This window comes from Nannospalax galili, unplaced genomic scaffold (assembly GCF_000622305.1).
Source record: "Nannospalax galili isolate Female #2095 unplaced genomic scaffold, S.galili_v1.0 scaffold33, whole genome shotgun sequence".
Lineage (NCBI taxonomy): Eukaryota > Metazoa > Chordata > Mammalia > Rodentia > Spalacidae > Nannospalax > Nannospalax galili.
In genome coordinates, this window is record NW_008335436.1 from 3,674,210 (window position 1) to 3,696,490 (window position 22,281).

Here is a 22,281-nt window from a genome sequence, read left to right on the forward strand (position 1 = left end):
TCGATCTTTCTTCTTTAAAATAAAAAAAAAAGAAAGAGCAATTTCCTCAAAATGTTTAATCTAAATAGAGAAAAACAATGGAAGCTGTGAGGCCCGAACATAACTGGAGAACAGAAATGGCTGGCTGGTGAAGCAGCACTGGGACATGAACTAATTCACATGAACAGTTTTGTGGATTGATATGCACTGTTCCTTCAAACATCAAATAACAGTATGTGTGATTTTCTTCCATACTGAAAGGAAGATGTTCTCAATTGTATTGAATTCTTTAAAAATATTTTTAAAGATGTTCTTGAAACAGCAAGTGAAGCTATTTTTTTAAAAGTAAAGCAAGTATGATCTCATTTTCTTTAAGCATAAAATACATGTTTGTATTTCTATTTCTATTTTTAAGTTCTTCTAAATGTTAATAATAGATATCGCTGGTGGCAAGGTTCAGAGAATTTTTATTTTGAATTTTTTGCATATGTCTTTTCTACTTGTTCTACAATAAGATGCATAAGTTATATAGTAAAAATATAATTTTTTAAAGTTAGGAATGTACTTGCTATTATATTTTGGCATGATAAATCTACTGAGCTCAAGCTCCATGTTCCTTGTATTGATACACTTAGAACACAACAGAGTGAGCAAGCTGCAGTCCAGAACATTCTGATTCTAATTTCTGTCAGTCCCCCTCACTGTGGGTCTACAGTCATCTCTGAATTTTTGATATGTATACCTTGCTAGTTCTGAAGCGGCCTTTCTCTCTCTTCTAAAGTGATATTTATAAATTTGCCAAACTCATTTGTAAAATAGAATGATCTTTACTCAGGACTTTGAAATGAAGAGTCATTTTTAGAACATAGACTTTGTAACATCTATTTTCATTTATTATTTGATATATATATGTATGTATATATTTAGGGAGTGGTTCTTGTTTTTGTTTTGCTGAGACAAGATCTCACTCTGTAGCCTAGTTAGGTTTGCTAGTAGCCCAGCCTGGCTGAAACTCTGAAAACTGTTCCTGCCTCAGTTTCCTGAGTGCTAAGATTACAGGTATGAACCACCACACCTGGCTTTATTCACTTTAACAGTTAACTGTATGTTTGGGCTCTGGGTTCAGCTTCTGGTTTTCCAGTAACCAGATAGCTTGTCCAGTAACCCCGAACAAGCTCGTTAGCTTTCCTGACTCAGTTTTCTCATCTCTAAATAGGGAAAGCCATAACTAGGGAAAGTGCTTGCGTCTTTTGTTTGAATTTCACTGGAATACTCAGTAATAGCAACCAGAGAAAGTAAATGATTGCAAATTTTACCAAAGTACAAATGAACCATCGAGTTTCCTCCATACATAATAACAGAAAGGGCAATGTAATGATAAGTTACTCTGCCTAGTAAATTGTACTGGCACTGGTGACTCAAAGTTTTCTTCAAATGACTGTTGTCAATAATAGATTAAATATCAGAAGGCAGTTTTATAAATAACTAGAATTTTATTTTCCTAAGTAAAAAGGAATAGATGTTTGTTACAAAAAAAAAGTTGACTAAAACTGGGAACAGTAGAAGAGAGAATAAAATTTATCCATAACTCACCACCAGGAGATAAACACCATTAAATAGTCTGATGAATTTCCTTCTCTTCCTGCTATTATCTTCATATTTATCCATTTATATATAAAATCATGCTGTTATAGGCATTTGTATCCTGCATCTTTTTCTGACTTATTATAATATAAGCATTTTATAGGGCATTAAAATTCTTTGTAAACATCGTTTTTAATGGCTGCATAAATGTTCTATTGTAAGGATATACCATAATTTTTACTGAACATTTCCCATTCTTGAACACTTAGAATGTTTCCACCTATAATTTTTCCTCTCATACATAGGCATCTTAAAGATGGCTTTCATAAAAAAAACAAGTTTGTTTACCAGGCAAATGAAGCAGTCCATGAAACAGACAGTGATGATATGTGTGGTATGGATTCACTGTGAGCCTTGGGTTAAATCAAAATAAGCGTCGATCTTTCCTTCAAGCAATAATTCTTTTACTGCAGACTTTCTGTTACTAGCTGCTTCCTCACAAGTGTGTTTCCCTTCTCATACAATTGCATAGACTCAGCCAGGAAACTCACTTTTTGACAGGTGGCATTTAATTTGTCTGTAGGTCAATAGCTCTACTATCTCTTCTCATACCCTGAACGGAAGCAGACGGCCTCACTTACAGTCCTTCCCATATGGAACCTCCCAATTTAGTGAGAGTATTTACTTCTTCAAGAGCAATTCCTAGCCACTCTGTAAAAGGCAAAAGTGCTTTCCATGAGCTTTGGTGGGGAGAGGGGTCTTCCATAATTACCTTTACTTCCTAGGGGCTTAGATCTCTTGAAGTTTCTGTCTCTACAGGGACTAGAGCACCCATGAAAGGATCTCATCCTATTTCCTTCACAGCAGGACTATTTACACTAAGACTCCATGCTAGAAACAAATGCCTGTTCACCTGTGTCACTAGACAAAGACCTTAAACTTTAAGATAATTTAAGTAGTCACAGCAAGAAGCAAAACCTTTGGGAGGCTATTAATAATAAAGACTCCACATACAAAAGGGAATATTCATAAGCACATTTAATATAAAAGGCAGGACTACAGCAAACTGAGTTAAGCACTGCAGCTGACTGTCCTTGAACCTAATAGTATACCAGAGTCTAAACATCTATAGATCTATCACAAATGCCTTCAGAATTAAAGACATCATATCTTGTTAAGGTCAAAATGTGGATAGCACAAGACAAGCAGAATGAAAGCTATGAAGAGGTCAGATAGGGAAGTTTCTGAGGCAGAGAAGAATAAAGATTTCAAAGTCTACTTTTAATACTGAAACTGGTGATGGGGGTATGGTTGACTAATCCTGACCAGACCACTTTATCCTACAAAATACCAGCACATTATCTGGAATCAGACACATACAGAGTAACCAAAGTGGGCCCAATGAAAGTTTATCCTTACTACATAGAAAATGAAGTTATATTGAATAAAATTTCTAAATTGTAAAAAAGGCATTTGGGTCATTCTCCTCTTAGCCATAAATAATGACTTTTCAGTTATTAGAGACACGGTACAACTGCAGTAGCTGTTGTTCTAATGAAACAGATGAGGTAATATGGAAAATTCTTGCCAGGTTGCCTGGCCTGGAGCTCCCAGAGATGTCAGCTGATTCTGGTCCTTCTATATGGAAGCAAGGGGCTCAAGAGAGTAACAGCACTGGTCCATGCCCAATTCCAAGTGAATCAATGACTCTATTTTCTGATCAAGATGGGAACTTTATTAAATGATAAAGTCCAATCACTTTTTATTTTTACTTTTGACAGGTGTATTAGTTCCTTCTCTGTTGCTGTGATAAAATATCAAAGGCAACTTACAAAAGACTTTATTTTGTCCAGAGGATAAGAGCTCATCATGGTGGCAAGACATGGCAGCAAGCAGCAGGCATGGTGAAAGGTGCCAAAAAACTCACACCTTCAACTGCAAACACAAAGCAGAGAATGAACTGGAAGTGGGGTGGGCTATGAATTCTCAAAGCCAGTGATGTACGTCCTCTAACAAGGCCACACTTCCTAAACCTACCCAAACAGCAACTCCACCTGGGGACTGGAGCCTATGAGGGACATTTCTCATTCAAACCACTACAACAGGGGAGGTTATAAAATATTGGAATATTGGATGAAAATATTCCGTATCCTTATGATAAAGCTTTTCATAGTCTTTGAAACACATGGAACTGAAGCTCCCTTGCTTATAAAAATCAATGTCCAGACTTCAAGCAAAGGAAAGAAGATGGGTACATCTTTACTTAAAAGAAACTCCACATTTTATGAACAAATTCTGTCCAAACAAGCAAAAATTTTTTATTCTAAATTACTACTTGAAAAGTGGTATGTTGTTTAAATATATTGACAAAATTAAAGTACAATTATCTAAAATACTGGGGTATGAAAAACTGTTTTGAGTTCAGAATTTTTCAGATCTCAGAAAAATAATTGAGTACATATCATGACCACAAGTACATGTGGAGCCATTTCCAAGACAAACATATTGGTATTTCTTCAGTAAACATAAGGATTTTCATAACAAATGTTAATGAAATCTATGTTAGACTCATGCTATCTACTAAGTTTGTAACAAGTGAAAACAACAGCAATGGAAGTATCACTAGTGTTTGTACCATTTAGAATTTCAGAATTACAGGTAAAGGGTACTGAAACTGCTTTTGACTTGTATGTATCCTGTTCAGTACACTCGTCTACTGTGTAAACTTAAGAAAAATAAATAAGAAACAGGAAATAAAGAAGGAAGACTGTATGTTGATTTAATGTACAGAAAACACTGGACATAGTAAAAAAAATTGTTGAGAACTGCAGACACAAAAGGCTGGTGAATATGTGAAGTAAATGATATGGTAATTAGGTTGCTCAAGTCATTCTAAGATGAATGCATATTTCAAGATATTGTGGTATACACCATAAATCTACATATACTTTATCAATTAATTGCTTAGATAACAAATATTTATGAGGATGTGGGTCTGTTTTGTGAGAATGTAAATTTACACAGGTGCGACAGAAAACAGAATGGCGGTCTCATTAACTCCACATGACCCAGCAATCCTGCTTTTGATTATGCATCCAGAGAACTGAAAGGGAATTGAAAGCAGGATATGGAAGACAGTCTTGCATGCCCAGATTTAAAGCAGCACTATTCATAATAACCAAGAGGTGTAAGGAAGCCATATGTTGATGCACAGATGATAAAATCAATATGGTAGGTATGAATGTTACCAAGCTTAACAAAAAGGAAGGAGATCTTACCACAGGCTCACAGGCTACAATATGGATGATTCTTGACAGGATGCTACAGAAGCCAGTCACAAAAAGACAACTACTTATGATTGCATTTTTATGGTAGTTAAACTCATGAACATAGAAACTGGAGTCATGGTTTTCAGGGCTGAGAGGAGAGAGGAATCAGCAATAGAACTGAATGAGTGTCGAGTTTTACTTTTGAGGATGAAAATGTTCTCAACATCTTTTCCACAACAACGTGACCACTGTTAACACTACCAAACTGTACCTTAAAGTGGCTGAGAGAATGAGAGATGGTGAAAATGATGGAATCCCTAATTCAAAATGACTCTAGGATGACTGCGTTATCAAAGCACTATCTAGGGTAAGTAATTTCAAAATCTACACTGATATGTCTTTGTTACCACCATCCAGAACCCTCTGACCAAGGGTCTAAATCTCCAAAGTAGAACACTTACAAATTCACCATAATCTATGTGCAAAATTCATTGGATCTGCTTCTCAAAAGAGTCCCACGAACACTTGACTTCACGTAGAAAATAATAATCTTTAAAATGTGATAAATAATCCCCTATCCTCATTCATTGCTGTTTCTATATGTTATTTGGGAAGGGAACAGCAAGCAGTTTATTTGAGAGCAAACAGACCAATGGACTGCCTCTTGGGGAGCAGAGAAACAGCAGCAAGCAGGCCAGTCAGATATCTTTTATAAAGGTAATTAGGTGGTTGGATAACTTTCTATGATATAGGCTAGGCAGTTTAGCTCAGGATTCATTGGTCTCCCAATAAGCAGAGGGACTTTGCTGGGGCTAAGTTTGAACCTGCTGTTTTAGAACATTGGGAGCTGCACTGCCATTTTAGGAGCCTGCCAGTAACCTAACATTCCAGCCTTTTGTTGATGATAAGGGGCCACAGTGGTCTTTCTTTAGCTACTTCCTGCTGGACAGGTACATCAGCAAAGAGGGGTGGTCTCAAAAGGCTGGAACACCAGTCCAAAGTGTGGGGTCAGGCAGGCAGGTGGTGGTAGGAGACCTGAGGGAATTTGGCTAAGAGCATATGGTTCACTGACCATCAAGACATCTCATTGATTCCATCCTGAAAAAATTTCAAAGGCATGGAATAATCAAAATTTAAGACGGATGCATATCAGTAGATTGAGGAGGGGATGGAGAAGTAAAGGCAAGAGTAATTAGGCACAAATTCTGGGCAGGGAACCAGGAGAAGTCAGAACAGGGTGAATTTTCAAATCAAAATTTCTTGATGAGGGTTTCCAATGAAGGCCTGAGTAGGTTTGTTACAATATACAAAGGATGAGACCGAAATAATATACACATAATCTTATATTTTCTAAGGTCATAGTTCAGTCAACTAGTTTAACAAACAAAATACATGTCTAGATTTGGGTTTTGCCCAAGCTTACTCTACATATTACATGGCAATTAAAAGTACCAGATTGGTGTAAACTTCTTGGGTGTTTAATAGCCATAGTTTGAGGCCTCTACTAATCTGGTCAGAGGGACTCAAAGGGACAATTTTTTGTTCCTTGCCCTCTAAGGTTGATTAAGTTCCAGGGCACTGGAGCATCTCTTGAAATGTCCTGTAACTGTAGTAAGTCACCTGCTCTTTGGTTCAGGGCAGTTACCTGCCCTCTGGTTCAGGGCCATGGAGACCCCCACCAGATGGATTTGAACCAGTGTCCAGTCTACAAAGAGGAGGTTCAACATAGAGGAAACATTTCCTCAGTGCTTCCAAGTGAAACCAGCTACAATCAAGTAGGACCTTTGACGTATCCTCACATAGATGGAATTGGTAAAAGAAAGGCCTAAGGAGAGCCAGGGGCTCCTCCCAAGCCCATGTGACCACTGAGGACCAGATCCTCAAACAACCTTAAGAGTAAAAGTAAACTCGTTTATTTGTGCCAACTGCATGATCTTAAATACCCAACAGGAAGAAAAAAAAACAGTAAAATGATTGGTATATTTCTTTAAGAATCCAAAGGATTAAACTTTCCAGACATTAGGCTTAAGTTCATATAAGATACTATTTAGGCAATTTCTCACTAATGATTTGTTCTTAATAAGAAAACACTGCTCAGGTGTAAGACTTCAAATCTTTGCCCAATCAATTCTGCAGTGCCTACCTGCAGTCAAAAGGAAAAATAATCCACTATTCTTTTCTGGTTAAATTTCTTCTCTCTCCCTGTCTAGAGGCCATTTGGGAGGGAACTCACACTGGAATTCTAGTCACTGCAACTATCAAGTGCCTCAAAAGCAAATCCTGAGTCTATCCAAGGCAGCCAAAGAAAAACGAGGAGAAACTCAGAAGATTAGAAGCCCTCATCTATATTTTTAATATTGCCAACCCCATGATTAAAAATCAACTTGAGAATCTAAATACCAATTTACGAGATGCTATTAAATCATATTGCTTTTCGATGTAGTTCACTTTGGTGAGGGTTTTGGAATTAATTTGACATTAATCAGCCCTTCCTTCCATCTTAGCCTTCTCAAAGAAAATCAAATACTTTTTGTCTGCTATGCCTAGATGATAAGGTTTTATTATTATCAATGAGAAGTAGTTTAAGGAAGAAATGATCCTTTAACTCTTATCAGGGAGGGTTTCACATAAACTGGAAACAAAGTTATTCTCCAGTGTAGACACTGACATTTAAAATGATCAGTGTTAAATAATTATATATGTAACAAGTCACCTTGGTGGCATCTTTTAAGGCTAATTAAAACTTGAAACACAAAACTTGCTACCAAAGCAATATACTGGAACATATTGCAAAGTTCTAAGAGACAAATTACAGCATCAGGTACACAGGGCTTGTCATAGTTCCATAGTTCACATATAGCAGTCAGAACAAGGGCTCGCCAAAAGCTTAGAGTTAAGTTCAGAGTAAATATTTTTGTTAGAAAGAGCAATATTGGAGGTAGGGAAACATAAGAGTTAGACAAACCTTTATCTATGTTTATTTTAACCAGCTTTACTCCAACCAAGTTTGTGCTTTTACTTATCCCTCAACTGTATTACAATTCAGTGTAAAAATACCCTGGGGAAGGGCTTAAGGTGATGGGTCCGTTATGTAAAGTGCTTGCCCCTCAAACATGAGAATTTGAGTTTGATCCCCAGAACCCATGTAAGAAACCAAGCACGGTGGCAAATGCTTACAATCCCAGAGAGAAACAGACAGGAAGATCTCCAAACTCCTGGCCAGTCAGGCTAGCCTAATCAGTAAGCCCCAGACCAATGAAAGATTCTTTCTCAATAAACAAGGAAGATAGTAACTGAGGGGCAAAAATCATGGTGGACAGCAAGTGAAGAACTGTACCCACGGTTGGCCTATGGCCTCTGTATGCATGTGCTCATGTGTATGATGGGCATACACATAAAGAGAGAGGGGGATAGAGGAGAGAAGAGGAGAGGAGGGGAGGGGAGAGGAAGGGACAAGTGAGGAGGGGAGAAAAGGAGAGGAGAAGAGCGATATTAAGAGAAATACTATAGGTCATAAAATGAAAGTCTATGCTGGAAAGCCCCTTAAAAGTTTCTAGTACTCATATGAATGAGAAGAGAAATGAAGAAAGGTTTCTAATGAGATTGAAAGGAAGCACACAACAAGTCACCTCTGGGCACGTCTAGTAGAGAATCCCTCAGCTGTTCAATGAGCTAAAGAAAAAGTATTTAGAATCTTTGCAACCACGTCTGGGTCATTAGAAGAGAACATGAACTCTCTGGTCCCTTAAATTTTAATGAACCTGAGCTCTTTAAGGGCGGTACTGAGAGCAACTTTAGCAGTGAAACAATTAAAATGTTAATGGGGCTTCTACTGTAAATAGATGGATGGAGGAAGGAAAATGCTGACAGAGTCGTTTCCTGGCTCACACTTTTAACTGTCAGTTGAATTCAAGCAAGATATGCTCTATAAGAAATGCAAAGAACTACACATCTGTATGATGTAATGGCTGGTGCCTGTCGTGCTTCCTCTATCAAAATTCACTCCACTATGATATCCCTAAAGCTATTCTGTTATCACATAATTGGCCAATGTGCATTGCTGTCTTGAGCACCTACTTCTTTTATTTCACATTTGGTATTTCAGAACATTTAAAGGAAATTCGTGTTCATTTTGCTCATCCCAATACACAGAAAGTTCAAAAGTTCAAAAGATCAGAAGCAGTTCTCAGCATGAGTGAACTGTGAAATGCATTGGAAAATAAATTTTTGATGTCAAGATACATTCCCAGTTTATTCATGCTGAGAATTGTTTTCTTATCTTTTAAACTGAAAGCTAAGATAACCAAAATTTGTTTGAACTCCATAATAAACATGTAATAAAATTTGACTACTGTTTTGTTTCATTGCCATATACCTTTTCCAGTCATTATTGAGATATGGTCGACAAACAAAATTGTAAAAATTTAAGGTGTACAGTGTGATGATTTGAAATAATTATTTACTATGAAGTAATTACCACAATCTAGTTAGTGGAAACATCCACCATCTCACCTAGTTACCATGTGTGTGCAGCTGTGTTTGAGCACATACTGGGGAAGAATATATAATATTTACCCCATTAGTACATTTCAAGTATATGGCACAGTTTTATTAGTCACACACACACACACACACACACACACACACACACACAAAGCTGTACATTTGAGCCTCACATGTAATTTTCTTTATAAACTAAACTATTCACAGTGTAACAAAACCTGAGAGTCCTGCAACTACCAGTGCTATGAACACCAGAAACTTAAAACTATTCATACTGAGGTTGATTTTTCTACTGATCATCATCCACTAGAGTAAAGCATGAAAAAAAGTTTTGTTAAGAATTCAGAGAAATGGGAGCTATATCTCCTAAGATTGCCTCTTCCATCAAGAGCAAAATGCACTAAAGATCAGAACTGTCAATTCCTAATTAACCATATCAACGAGGAAGAACACTAAACAGCACTGAAAACTCTCCACTGAAGAGTGACAGAAAACATTTTCCAGATCATGAGTTGACAAACCACATAATTAACATACAAAGAACTGTCTTCATAAAGTGTTGGCTAGAAATGTCTTTAAGAATTCCAAGCATGCCCTCCATTATCACATGGCCATCAGAGTTGGTTTTATTTTTTTGTTTTTGTTTTGTTTTGTTTTAACAAACTAGAACTCTCCAGTCACCTATGTCAAACAAAACTGTCAGTTTACATTGCTAAGACAGACAGGTGCACCATTACTTCCTGTCAGAGTCCTGGAAATATTTGTGTAATAGATGACCAGACCTTAGAACTTGTCCTGGAAGAGATGAAGGAGGCTGTGGAATTCATCCAGAAACAAGGCTCCAGGGACATAAATTATGCAGTGCACCTAAGGACCGGACCTCAAGGTGTCCTGGAAGGGACATGTGCATGAGAACAATACTAGAAAGACCAGTTACCATGGTGTGTGCTGTCCTCAGAAGACCCATCCCTTCCAAAGCCTCCAACACACTGCCTTGCACGCTCTTACCTGTTCCTACAGTGAACACTAGTTTAACCCCATCAGACATCACCTTCTAATACTATCACAAAGCTTTCTGTGATTCCCTGTCAGGAATCTGCTCTCTTCCTGTCTAATATTAATAATGGTTTTTATCTAACACCTTCATGGTACCTAACTATCCCGTAACAATGTTTAATTGTAAGCTCCCTGAGGGTAGAGACTATTTTACCTATCTTTGCAATCTCTGCAGATACAACAAAAGTACCTTGATGACTGTGAGCTGACTCTGTGATACCCCATCTATCATTAAATTCTGCCTGAGTACTTAGGAAGGAAGTCCTCTATACTGACATTTCTAACAATGGGGAGTAATGATCTGAGAGAGTAATGGCAGATACAGAGTTTATGTCTGCTCAGTCAAGACCATAGGGAGTCCTCTGTTGGGGTTTCCACATCCAGTCACCACAACCAAAAGTGATGGCTTGTAAGGATTGCACTGTCTACTAGATCAATGCTCTTTCCCTAGGTCTGTTTAAGTCTGAGTCAGTTCTTTTTCATGAGTGACACTGTCCATTTTCCTGATTCCCATTTATACAACTTCCTCCAGGCCCTCTGTAGAATGTAAGGCCTTGGGCAGCTTCTCAAGCTCTTCTTCAGGCACTTGCTCGTCTGTCCTCTACTTATCTATCAAAATTGACAGTTCTCCTTTCTTGAGAATATTTTCTCATCTGTCTCCTACTTCAACAACAAAATAAGACTTTAGTACAGGCACACTCCTGAACTCTTCAGCTCCTAGAGAGACCTTCTACAGAAGGTCCTCACTAAGACCCCACAGATACATTCATGCCATGTGGTACTGTGAATCTCCACTTCTTCACCCCCAAGGCTCCTGCCTCCTTATATTGCTAGTTCCCAGTTTTCTTGAGGCTTCCCTGGAGTCTTTCTTGCTCCTTCACATGACACCTCTCAACTCCTCTTAATAGCAATAGGTCCAATCTCTTCCTTTAATCACCAGGAATATTTCCTGTCTTTATGAGTTACACTGATGATAGCACTTCTCAATGGGCCCTCCTGCATCTAGATTCATCTCTAGCTCAGTCTTTACTCAAAACCCAACTATGGTTAGGTTACTCTTCTGCTTTTAGTCGCAATCTTCCTGGCCGTGGGGACTAGTGGGCTAAGAATCATGCCATATCAGAATAAATGTTTGGGTACCCAAGAACGTGCATTAGTTCCCAGTCAGTTCCACATGCAGTCTCTGTAAGCAAAACTTTCCTGAGCTGTCCCATCTGAGCTGCCCTAGACTCACTTTACTCTGGCCCTGCACAGTTTACTGACTCTAGATGTACTGTGGAGGGAGCGAATTATCCTACAGTTTTCTTAAGGGAAGATCTTGCCTCCCTTTTGCTCTTTTCATCAGTTTGACACTACCATCAACATCAGCTCCTTCGCCACTCAGCAATACTTAAAGAGCCAGCTGAAGGAAAACAAGCTCTTGAAAACCTACTCAGAAGTCCTACATTCTTTCTTCTTTCAAGCTGCGATATAATTGCCTATCTATGGCTTTGATTTGTGTTCCCCAAGGTCCATATATTGCTTAAGGAAAGTGGATTGCCTCACTCTCTTCTACATCTTCAATGCCTAGGAAAGGACTTGACTCTAAATAAACGTTTGTTGAATGAAGTAACAAGAAAGGAAATCAATCACATATAAGGGAACATAGTGAGTAATTTACCTTCATTATCAAAAAGAAAAAAGACCAAGACTTGGATCAGAACACAAGCTCTTGAGTATCTATATCCATGTGTATCTAGTTGCAACACACTCATACTTATTTGCAAAGAATGAAAAAGTCGAGAGCTGGATTCAACAAAAGACAATAAAATTGAACTTAAGCCTTAGTAAAACCTGCACTGTGAGAACTGGGAAAAAAAAGTGTCAGTGGTGTTGAGTGGCATTTCTTCTGGCTCTTGAGTACTTCCTTTAAAACCCTAGACAGTAGACGATGGGTATGGCTGGACATAGTTCCGTAGTAGAAGAACACTTGACTTGCTTAAATGAAGCTGATGCTCTGTCCTCCTCTCTAGAACTAAAAAGTAATAATAATAAATAAAGGCCATAGAGAGCTTGCTTATTTTCTAGAAGGATATCTGTACAGAAAACAGCCTTGGCAAAAGGATAGAGCATCTCCTGCTGGATCTAAGGGCAGAGTTTTCTTGAACATTATAACAAAGATAATTTTCCCTCTTAGAGTAAGGATTTTGCAGGATTGAGAGCAGGCTCCTTATGAGACCAGAGACTTTCTAAGCAGCAGGTTGCTCAGCTGTGACTGTGTGCATCACATCCTCCACACTGGCCCCAATGGAACCCAGGGGATGAGTCAAGTGATGCAGACACTAAGCTCATGTTCTGTGCACTGACAGGTTGGTAAGGTCCTTTGTCTTTGACTCAGGAATCTATCTTCTCTTGGTAACCATAAACTGCAGCAGACTAACTTGCTAACTTAAACATAGAGCAAAAGCATAGACCTTTGACAGTTCTTCACTAAGAGGAAAGGAATGAAGACAAATCCAAAACACAAAGCTTAAAAAGACAGGTATTTCACTGGGTGTGGTGGTGCATGCTTTTCATCCCAGCACTTAGGAGGCAGAGGCAGATGGATCTATATGAGAGCGAGGCCAGCTTGGTCTATATAGTGAGTTCCAGGCTGCCTAGGGCTACAGGAGACCCCGTCTGAAAAAAAAAAAAAAAAGACAGGTATTCAATAAATGTTAATAAAGTTGAATAATATCAGAATAAAATAAAAGCATTTGAAATCAGTGTGATAATTAAGAGTACAGATTTGAGAGTCAGCCTAGATTCCTGTCCTAACTCTTTATTATTAACTATAGGAATCCTCTCACTCTTGCTCTCGCTCTCTCCATATCCTTATATTCAGTTTATTCAGAAAAGCTTAACTTCCCTAGGTATCAATTTCTTCATCATAAAATGCACACTATCATCTTCCAATATGGTATTATGAGGATCTAATGAGTTAAGATGTGTAAATTACTTAAATTGTTCCTGGCAAATAATAAATATTTAAAAACTTTATTCCATGGAGAATTAGTTTCTATGAGAGGAAATAGTACTGGTATACACTCGCTTTCAAAATCAACATTACAAAGTTAAATTAAATAATATGTATAAAAATAGAAGATAATAGAATACCTATGTGCATATATGCATATATATTATATATACGTATTCATTTATACTTCAGCCACTGTAAAAAAGAATGAAACTTTCTTTCATTCCCAACAATGTGGATGGGCCTGGAAATAAGTCAGACATAGAAAGACAAGTACTATGTGATCACAGTCATATGTGGGATCTATAAAAGCCAGAAATAAATCTACAAAATGATCCAGCTGTACACTCTTGATTATATACCCAAAGGATTCTATATCCTACTATAAAGATGTCCATGAGGCCATGATCAATGTGGCTCGATTCACAATAGCCAGGAAATGGAAACAATCCAAATGTCCATCAACTGACCAAGATAAGAAGAAAAATGTTGTACATATACACCATGGAATATCATTCAGCTGTTTAGAAAAATGAAATTATGAAGTTTGCAGATAAAAGGATGGAACTGAAAACAATCGTCCTGAGTGACTCAGAAAGATAAACATATTTTTTTCTTTCATATGTGGGTGCAGGCTTTGAATATTTAGATATGCATGTTTCATTTGGAATACCCATAGAGATTAGGAGACTAATAAGGAACTAAGTGGGAAGGGAGATTGCTCAAGGGAAGGGAGATAGAGTATAGTGAAATAAAGGGGGGAAATTGAATAATGGAACAGGGAAGATTAAATGGGGTGGGGGATGGAAGGGTAGGATAGAGAGGGGAATATGGGAAGGGATACCCAAAAGTAAAGACCTTTTGAAAAGTAATATGGAAAATTAATGCCATAGAAACTTTCTAAAACATATACATATGCATGTATAAAACTATTTTAAATGGAGTTACACTGTACTGGGAGAGAATATTCCAACTAGACAACTCATTCTAGCACCTAAAAACCCCAGCACCAGGAATGGGTTACTTCTCTGAGTTGTTGGCCAGTGGTATACCATAGGCTTTTTGGTTACTCTCCAGAGCCTGACAGTAAGACCTTATTGCTGAAGACAACATATTCTTGAGTCATAAAACACGGAGAAGTCGAGTCAGTACTTAACCTGCAACCTTCATCCCTACTGGCTAGCTTTCATAGTGCTGGAAGGTGTTATGCACATTACAGAGGAGAAAAGTTATCATCAGTCTTAGCCGTAGTGAACCCTTTGGCCTACAGTAATGACTGGCAAGCTATGCCCACTACTGCAATAGTGCCACAAATGTTATGGCAGTAACCAACCACTCTCTTACTGGATTTAATGCCTAATGCATAAGATGGAACTCATGCCTGGCATTAGTATCAGGGCCAAGAATCTGTAGCTAGAAAGGTGATAGGCCATAGGTAGAGCTTACTACTAATATTGCACTTAATGAACTTAGTATTGGAATGACTCCTAATGACTTATTGCTACACCCATATATTAGCACATTTCTCAATCCTCATTGAAGAAGTTTTTGCTACAGTAGGAGGAATTTATCACAGAGACCTACAACTGGTCAATATGCAAAGAATAAGAGACACAGCCCCCAAAGAGACATCAATGTCATATCCCTCTCCCCAAAGCTCAGGGATCATCAAAGAAGACGGGGATGAAAGACTGCAAGAGCTAGATGTGTTCAATGACTACAGGAAACAGTGCTTTCCAGACAGCAGGGGAGTTACACATATGAACTCACAGCAATTGTAACATTATGCACAATACTTACTCAAATTAAGGTGGAGAGTGATAGAAGAAAATACCTGAGGTTATGTATAGCTTCCACATTCATGCACATACATACATCCACACAAAGGAAAGGAGGGAGGGAGGGAGGGAGGGAGGGAAGGAGGGAGAGAAGGAGGGAAAGAAGCATTAATGAGCTAGTGTTGGGAAACTGAAGGTAAAGGAAGAAGCAAGACAGACATATCTACAAAGAGGCAAGACAGACCATAGAGACACTAAGAAAAGATTTGTAAAGGGAAACTGGGGAAAGTAAATAAAAGCACCAGTAAAAGAGCTGGAACTAGGGCAAGGCATCGTGGCACATGCCTTTAATCCTAACACCAGAGACAGAGGCAGGGGGATCTCTGTGAGTTCGAGGCCAGCCTGGTCTACATACAGTATTCAACACCAATTGGGGCTATTTGGGAAAAATATATACCAGGTGGCATCTGTAAAAGCAAGGAAAGGTTTACCTTAAACAAGAGTGGAAATTTATTCCTATTAGAGACAGAAGAAATAAAGAAAGGAAGGTAAATATTGAAACAGAGGACAGAAACTATATAAAAATATGCATAATATCAATATCAATAAAATATAGTTTGTTAAAACTACAAGACAAATATTTGAGTCCTGTGTGGGAATGGGAAAAGAATACCTACTACTAAATATAAGTAAACAGGCTCAGATTAAATAAAAACAAAAAACACAGTTGGTGGTAGTTTAAGCAGAGTGAATAGAGAAGTCAAGGGAGCATGGTAAATAGGAACAGGGCTCTCAAGACAAAGATCCCATAGCTCCTCAGATATGAAATTCCATATCTGAATGGGCTTCTAAGTTCCTGGATTTCCCTACCACTTCTGTTCTGCCCCTGGGTTTCCACATCTGACATAGAAGCTGAACCACATTCCTGCATGTTTGTAATGAAAGATGCTAATGTGGTTTGTGCATGAAGTAGTCTCACAGAAGGCTTGTGTTAAATGCAGTGTTCAGTGGTGACTGGATCCTGGGGGCAGTGATGTAGTCAATAGATAAATCCTGATAGAATACAAATATGCTGGCCTTGTTGGGAGGCGATAGAAACTTGCGGTGGGACCTACTTAGAGAGAGTAAGGCATACTCTGAAAGGTAGAGCATGTCCTCAGGCCCTTCTGTCACTTTCTGCTTCTTTGTCTGCCCTGAGGAGGGGAACGTTACTCCTCCATATGCATCTGCCATAGAGTTCTGCCTCATCACAGGCCAGAAATGACAGAGCCAAACAATTATGGACTGAACCCTCTGGAACAATGAACCAAAATAAACTCTTCTGCCTTTAAATGATTTAGATCAAGTATCACAGAAAAAAAAAAAAAAAGATCTAACCCAGGTAGACTAAAAATATAACTGGCATATTTTCAATTTGTGTGCCAGAGCTGCCTATATCAGATACCCTAGAGGACAGATGTGAGATGTCTCACACTTTTTATGAGACTACTGAGCCACATATTGACTGTGCCTTCTTACAGTTCCCCCCAGGTATCAGAGAAATTCCAGGTCTGAAAAGGAGGCTTTGTCTTTTTGTCTGGTGGGATGGATATCTACAGTGCTTCCAGGGTCACTATTTTTCACCTCCTTATTGTGTATTTACAAGAGAGCATCACAAAGTTACATTTTAGCAGACTGCGCAATAGCTAGACATTGTCCTTTGATACCTCAAAGATCCCTGATGTAATCTTGTGAAAAACATTTACAAAGTGCCATGAATGTAAGTAAACCTGTCAGTTTCCCCTTATCAAAATGCCACCACCAGGTGCTCATGCCTGTGATTCCAGAACTCATGAGGCTGAGGCAGGAGGATAACTGGGAGTTCAGGGTCAACCTAGGCTATAGCACAGGATAGTCTTTTTTTTTTTTAAATCCATGAGGCCATCATCAATCAGCAGATTGAATTTCTTATGAATCATCTTCATGCGGCAGAGGAAAGTCAGAACTTCCTGGTGAAGGGCTAGCCTACCATTACAGGGCAATTAACATTCCAGTGAAACCTGGAATGCCACTAAAACTCAGGTTATTTCAACCCAGAAGTATCATAACATCCACTAGATTAAAGATACCAGCTTTACGCTCATTGAGAAGATTTGGAGGTAATTTTAAAAAAAAAATTGGCTTGGTTGTTCTGAAACCAGACACATGTTAAAACCCCAACTCTGGAACTACGTGAGGCAGTACATGCCTAATTGTAAACCCAATACTTTAGAGGTTGAGGCAGGAGTTCAACAACATCTTCAGCTACATAGTGAATTCAAGTCTAGCATGAAGTACATGAAACCCTGTGTCAAAAAGCAGAGAGAGAGAGAGAGAGAGAGAGAGAACTCCAACTCTGGAATGAGACCACTCAGATCAGGTTCAGATCTTGCAGTGCAAACTTCAATTCAGCTGTGGATCTTCCTCATACAATGGGTATGAGATCATGGCCCACTCACAGGGCTAGTACATGTAAAGTATTTGAGATTTGTCTGACATCTAAGTAAGACTCCAAAAGGATTTACTGCTGGGTGTACTTTGCAATAGCTACTTTCATAGTACTTATGCACTCTTCATGGAGTACGGAGCTAATGAATCTGCCTCACATTAGTTATCCAAGGTTTCTGAAATGTGATAAAACAAGATCATCAGACATATCAATCATCATGAGAATTGGAAAACCCATGTCATACCTCTTTTGACTCGTTAGCAAAATTTCTTTTGAAAATCAGTTTATTGTCTAAGAAATACATCATAAATATAGCATATATCATAAATCTGACTCGGTTAGCTGCTCAGTCAGTCCTGTTTTCCCTTGGTCCTCTAGCTCACAAAATCCACTCAAATACAAAATCTGCTACATAAAACTCCTTCCTGCATTAATGACCTGTAAGGGCCGGTCAGTAAGATGGCCAGCTTTCATTAGTAGTCTTTACATCATTAGAAGCTGCTCTCACTGGTAATGGACCTCTGAGGTCAATAACAAGCTCAGAAAGAATTGTCTTTCATTTTACAGACAAGCACATGTGGGTAAGCCATACAGGGCTACATTCCACATGCCTACAACAGTCACAAAGAAACCCAGCAATAGATCCCAGCATGGTTCCAGATGAACAAACTCTAACACCAAGGAGGGCTAAATACAAATACCACTGGATTTTTTCCCCTTCCAGATTTCAGAGTACTAAGGTATATCACAGCAATGTCAGTATCTCCTTGGAAAACACATCTCTATAGAATGTTCAAGAATTTATATTGTACCGTGCATGGTGGCATATGGCTTTAATCCCAGCACTCAGTAGGAAGAGGCAGTCAGATCTGTGAGATTGAGGCCAGCCTGGTCTACATACTGAATTCTAGGGTATCTTGGCTACAGGGAGACCCTATCTCAAACCACCCCCTCCAAAATGAATTTATATTCGTTTTAATTTCTGTTGTCATGTCACCTGATAAATAAATGAGGCATAAAAGCAGTTCCCTTTAAAATCTGCGATGTCACCACTCCAGCCTCTTCAACGAGAGTCCAAACTGAAAGGAGTCAAAACTCCTAAGTGATGTAAAAATGGAGTATTCTGTTATTTCCCAATGGGATTGTTCAGCCTCAGGGTTTATGGGTGTCTCTGAGATTACATAATAAAGCAATCCAGGGTTGGGTAATGACCAACGACACTGGTAAAAGTCAAGGCCTTGGGGATGCTTGTTCAAAAGCAATTTCTAAGATAGGAAGGATTTTGCATGTGCACACTATCTGAAAAGTCTAAATCTACCTCTTTAAAATAAACAAGGCAAATCTTATCAATCCCAGGGAAACCAAATGAACAAAAACTCCTTGCATTTCTGACAAATGTGTATATACCAGCTATGTAGGCAACAAGTTATTTGATGCCACTGACACCCTGCCATGTCTTAAGATTTATAGTTAGTGACATTTGCAGTAACCAGGTAGCAAATTGAATTTCGCATGAGAGGGATGAAATATGAAAATGTAAGGTGAATCCCCAAACAATATTTTTCATAAAGAAAAAAGTGAAGCCTGGGAAAGGTATGAAAGGCTTTTTGTGGTTATCTAAATCAGTTTTCTATTTTAAAATATTCGCATTTCAAAAAAAGCAAAGAAACAGTGAAGTAGTGAAAACATTTAAATGCTGTCTGCTCATAACTGCTTAAAAGCACAAACCGAAAAGCAGAATTTGATCTGGCTTTTGCAGCAGACTGTTCAAGGCTAAGGATGCAGCTGATTCAACAGAAACTGGAAAAACTTCTCCAGCCAGTCAGAGACCTGGCGATCACCACAGACTTCGCCCATCTCCTCGCTGCGCTGCACAGAGTGCTAAGAACAGACATTCCCCAGCCTTCACCACGTGTAAGCTACAAAGAGTCTGTCCTGTCCTTGAGCGGGGCGCTCCAACTCCATCTTCCTAGACCTCTAAGAGAGCTAGACCCAGGAAATCAGTGAAGGAGCCTCTCCTGTCTTCCACCTACTGCAGACTGGCTCTTCACTTCGCCTCTTTCATCGGACCTGTGGAATAACCCATTGTTTAGACTTCATCATCTCTCCCCAGAAGAAAAAAAAAAAGAGCTCGTGCACAGTGGTTTCTATAAACAAGACAAAAGTCAAGAAATTCGCTTTTCGAGATTTCGTTCAAAAACCTTTTAGAAAGTAACCAAGTAGTCTCCAAACATGAAATTAAATGAAAGACAACACACAACATACACACACACACACACACACACACACACACACACACACACACAATGCACAGGCACACAGAAAGTTTGGGGGAAATCCATCTGTCAAGTGCTTAGAAAGTATCAGGTAGAAAGCCCCAAGCGATATGGTGGGGGTGACAACTTCCCAAAGATTCCACGCCCAGTGCCCATGCCCCTCCGTGGTGTTGCACGGGTGGGGCGGGGCGCACGGACGCCGCGGTCCGCTGTCCCCACGCATCCCGGAGCACGCGGGCGCCACTTACATGCCCGGCTGGAGCTGCAGGGCGCTTCCTGGCGGCCAGTTGGCGAGCGTCCAGGCACAGAAGCACCAGACCCAGAGTGCTGAGGTCATCTTGGTGAGGCCAAGGCGTCCGGGCCACCGCCCCAACTGCGCACCTTGCGCCGCTCGGGATCCACAAGTCCGCACCCTGCGCAGAAGTTGGGTTCTCTGAGCAGAAGTTGCAAGAGCCGAGCTCACGGGGACCGCGACGCGCGTGTCGCTGGGGAGGGCGCGGCAGCAGCTGGACCCCAGCAGGCGACACCGGCGACCGCTAGCGCGCGCGAACCGCGACAGAACTAGCCACCCCAGGCGCGATGGTCCAGGAGCTGTGCAGCCCCGCACTGCCTGGGAAGACTGGAGCCCAGAGAGCCCGGCGGCCCTGCAGCCCCCGCAGCCCCGGTGCCATGGCAACGCGCTCGCCGCCCGCCCGCCCTGGCCCCTCCAGAGCGCTTAAAGAGACAGCCCGCTGCCACCACCCGCGCCCTGCGCTGCTGGGCGTCCCCCACCCCCTGCGCCCTCCTCACCCCTCTTCCCCAAGCTGCGCGGGGGCGAAGCAGCTGGTATCCACAGTCAGGGTCTTCCAGTAATAATCCACGCAACTCCACTCCCAACCGCTTCCTCCCCACCTTCAGCAATCCGCAGCCCAAGATGCTAAGCAGTCAGGTTTCCCCCTCAAATACCAACCTGCTCCGGACCAACCAGCTGCGCTTTTGCCACCAGCAGAGAGCAAAGGCAAGCTGAGTTTTGATTCTTTATCTCTAGGCTTCCTCCCCACCTGGAGGCTGGGGAGCTGGTCAGACCATCACACTGGGGGGCGGTGTGCTTGAAGTGGGAACCAACCGCAATTGATACAGTCCAATCTCCTGCCAGTTCGACAGTTGCGGGACACATCGTTGGCTCTTCCAGAAATCCTGGGTACCCAAAATGAGACATTCTCCCTACGTTGTGTTTGGCCATCATCTCACTCTATTTAGGCACCAAGACTTATAAGGAGATGCCAGCTCTCCCCCAAACCGACCCCCTCCTTTCCTTCAAGCCAGCTCCGCGTCCCTAAAATCCACGGAGCATCAGCCAGTTGCCAGTCCCAACGGCCCTTCCAGAAGGGAACAGCGTCTGCTCAGACAGGGAAGCTTAGCCTCGGTGGTGACCGGCCAGCTCTGCCAGGGACGCGCAGCCAAGAGCATCGCGGTCGCCAGCAGCTCCGGCCGGTGGCTATGCCTCTGCCCGGCGCCAGCTGCTGTCTGGAAGGCCGCACGCCTCTGGAGTGTGTTTCCTGGAAATAAAAATCTATGGCGCATTGTGCCCTCCAACAAGGACAGTCCAGGCTTGGGAGCGCTCATCTGCAGTTTAGGCCTACAAATTGCGTAGCAATCTTCAGGGAGACAACTTTTGCTTTTATTCCTAAACTTACCAAAAGTGGCTCTCTGGTGACTGGTTCCTTCTCAAATATTTTCAGTGGACCACTGATTTCCTCACTCCTATGAGCCCTAGAATGATCTATCTCACAAGGTGTTTTGGACTCTCTCTTGACCTTCATGGTTCAATTAACCATCTGGCTCTTGTTTCTGCGACCTCTAAGCCTGTGTTCCGCTGCTTTCCTTCTCTTTCAGTTTTTTCTGCCACAGGAAGCACCGCAAATGCTGCAGAAGTTTCTTTGAAAGGAAATTAAGGTGGGGCTGAGAGACAGAATTCCACACCGCACTTGAACGCTTCAGTTTCTGTGACTACTTACTTTGATTTAGAGAGTTTGGAACCCCTGCAATATCTTCTGTTTCTCGAGGTTATGTCATATATACACACACATATATACATTTTTATCGAAGTTAAACGTGTTCATATGTATATCTTCTTTATTCAAGTTAAACTTTTGAAAAAAAATTTAAAGCACAAATACACAACTAGTTATCTTTTATTTTTGGCTTATATCGTGAAAAGACATTTTCAGAGCTGGTTGCACAATAGAAACCTTTATTTGAACCTCACATATGATGAAAAAAGAGATTCTTGATTTTGTTTTCAAAGTGCAGTTCTACATGTAGCCAGCCTGGGAGACCTGGAGAAATCCAACCATGGAGACAAGGAGTGCCTGGTGCCAGAGCTGATTTCTGT

General features: G+C 40.4%; 1 protein-coding gene across 1 annotated transcript in view; it reads right to left on the reverse strand.

The window, feature by feature from the left end:
- LOC103731729 (EGF-like and EMI domain-containing protein 1) overlaps nucleotides 1–20,296 on the reverse strand; it is a 616,338-nt gene extending 596,042 nt beyond the window's left edge. The window contains 1 exon segment of the mRNA XM_029562083.1: nucleotides 20,156–20,296. Coding sequence (XP_029417943.1) covers nucleotides 20,156–20,244 — 89 coding nt within the window. The 5' untranslated portion in view covers nucleotides 20,245–20,296.
- Nucleotides 20,297–22,281: the final 1,985 nt, after the last annotated feature.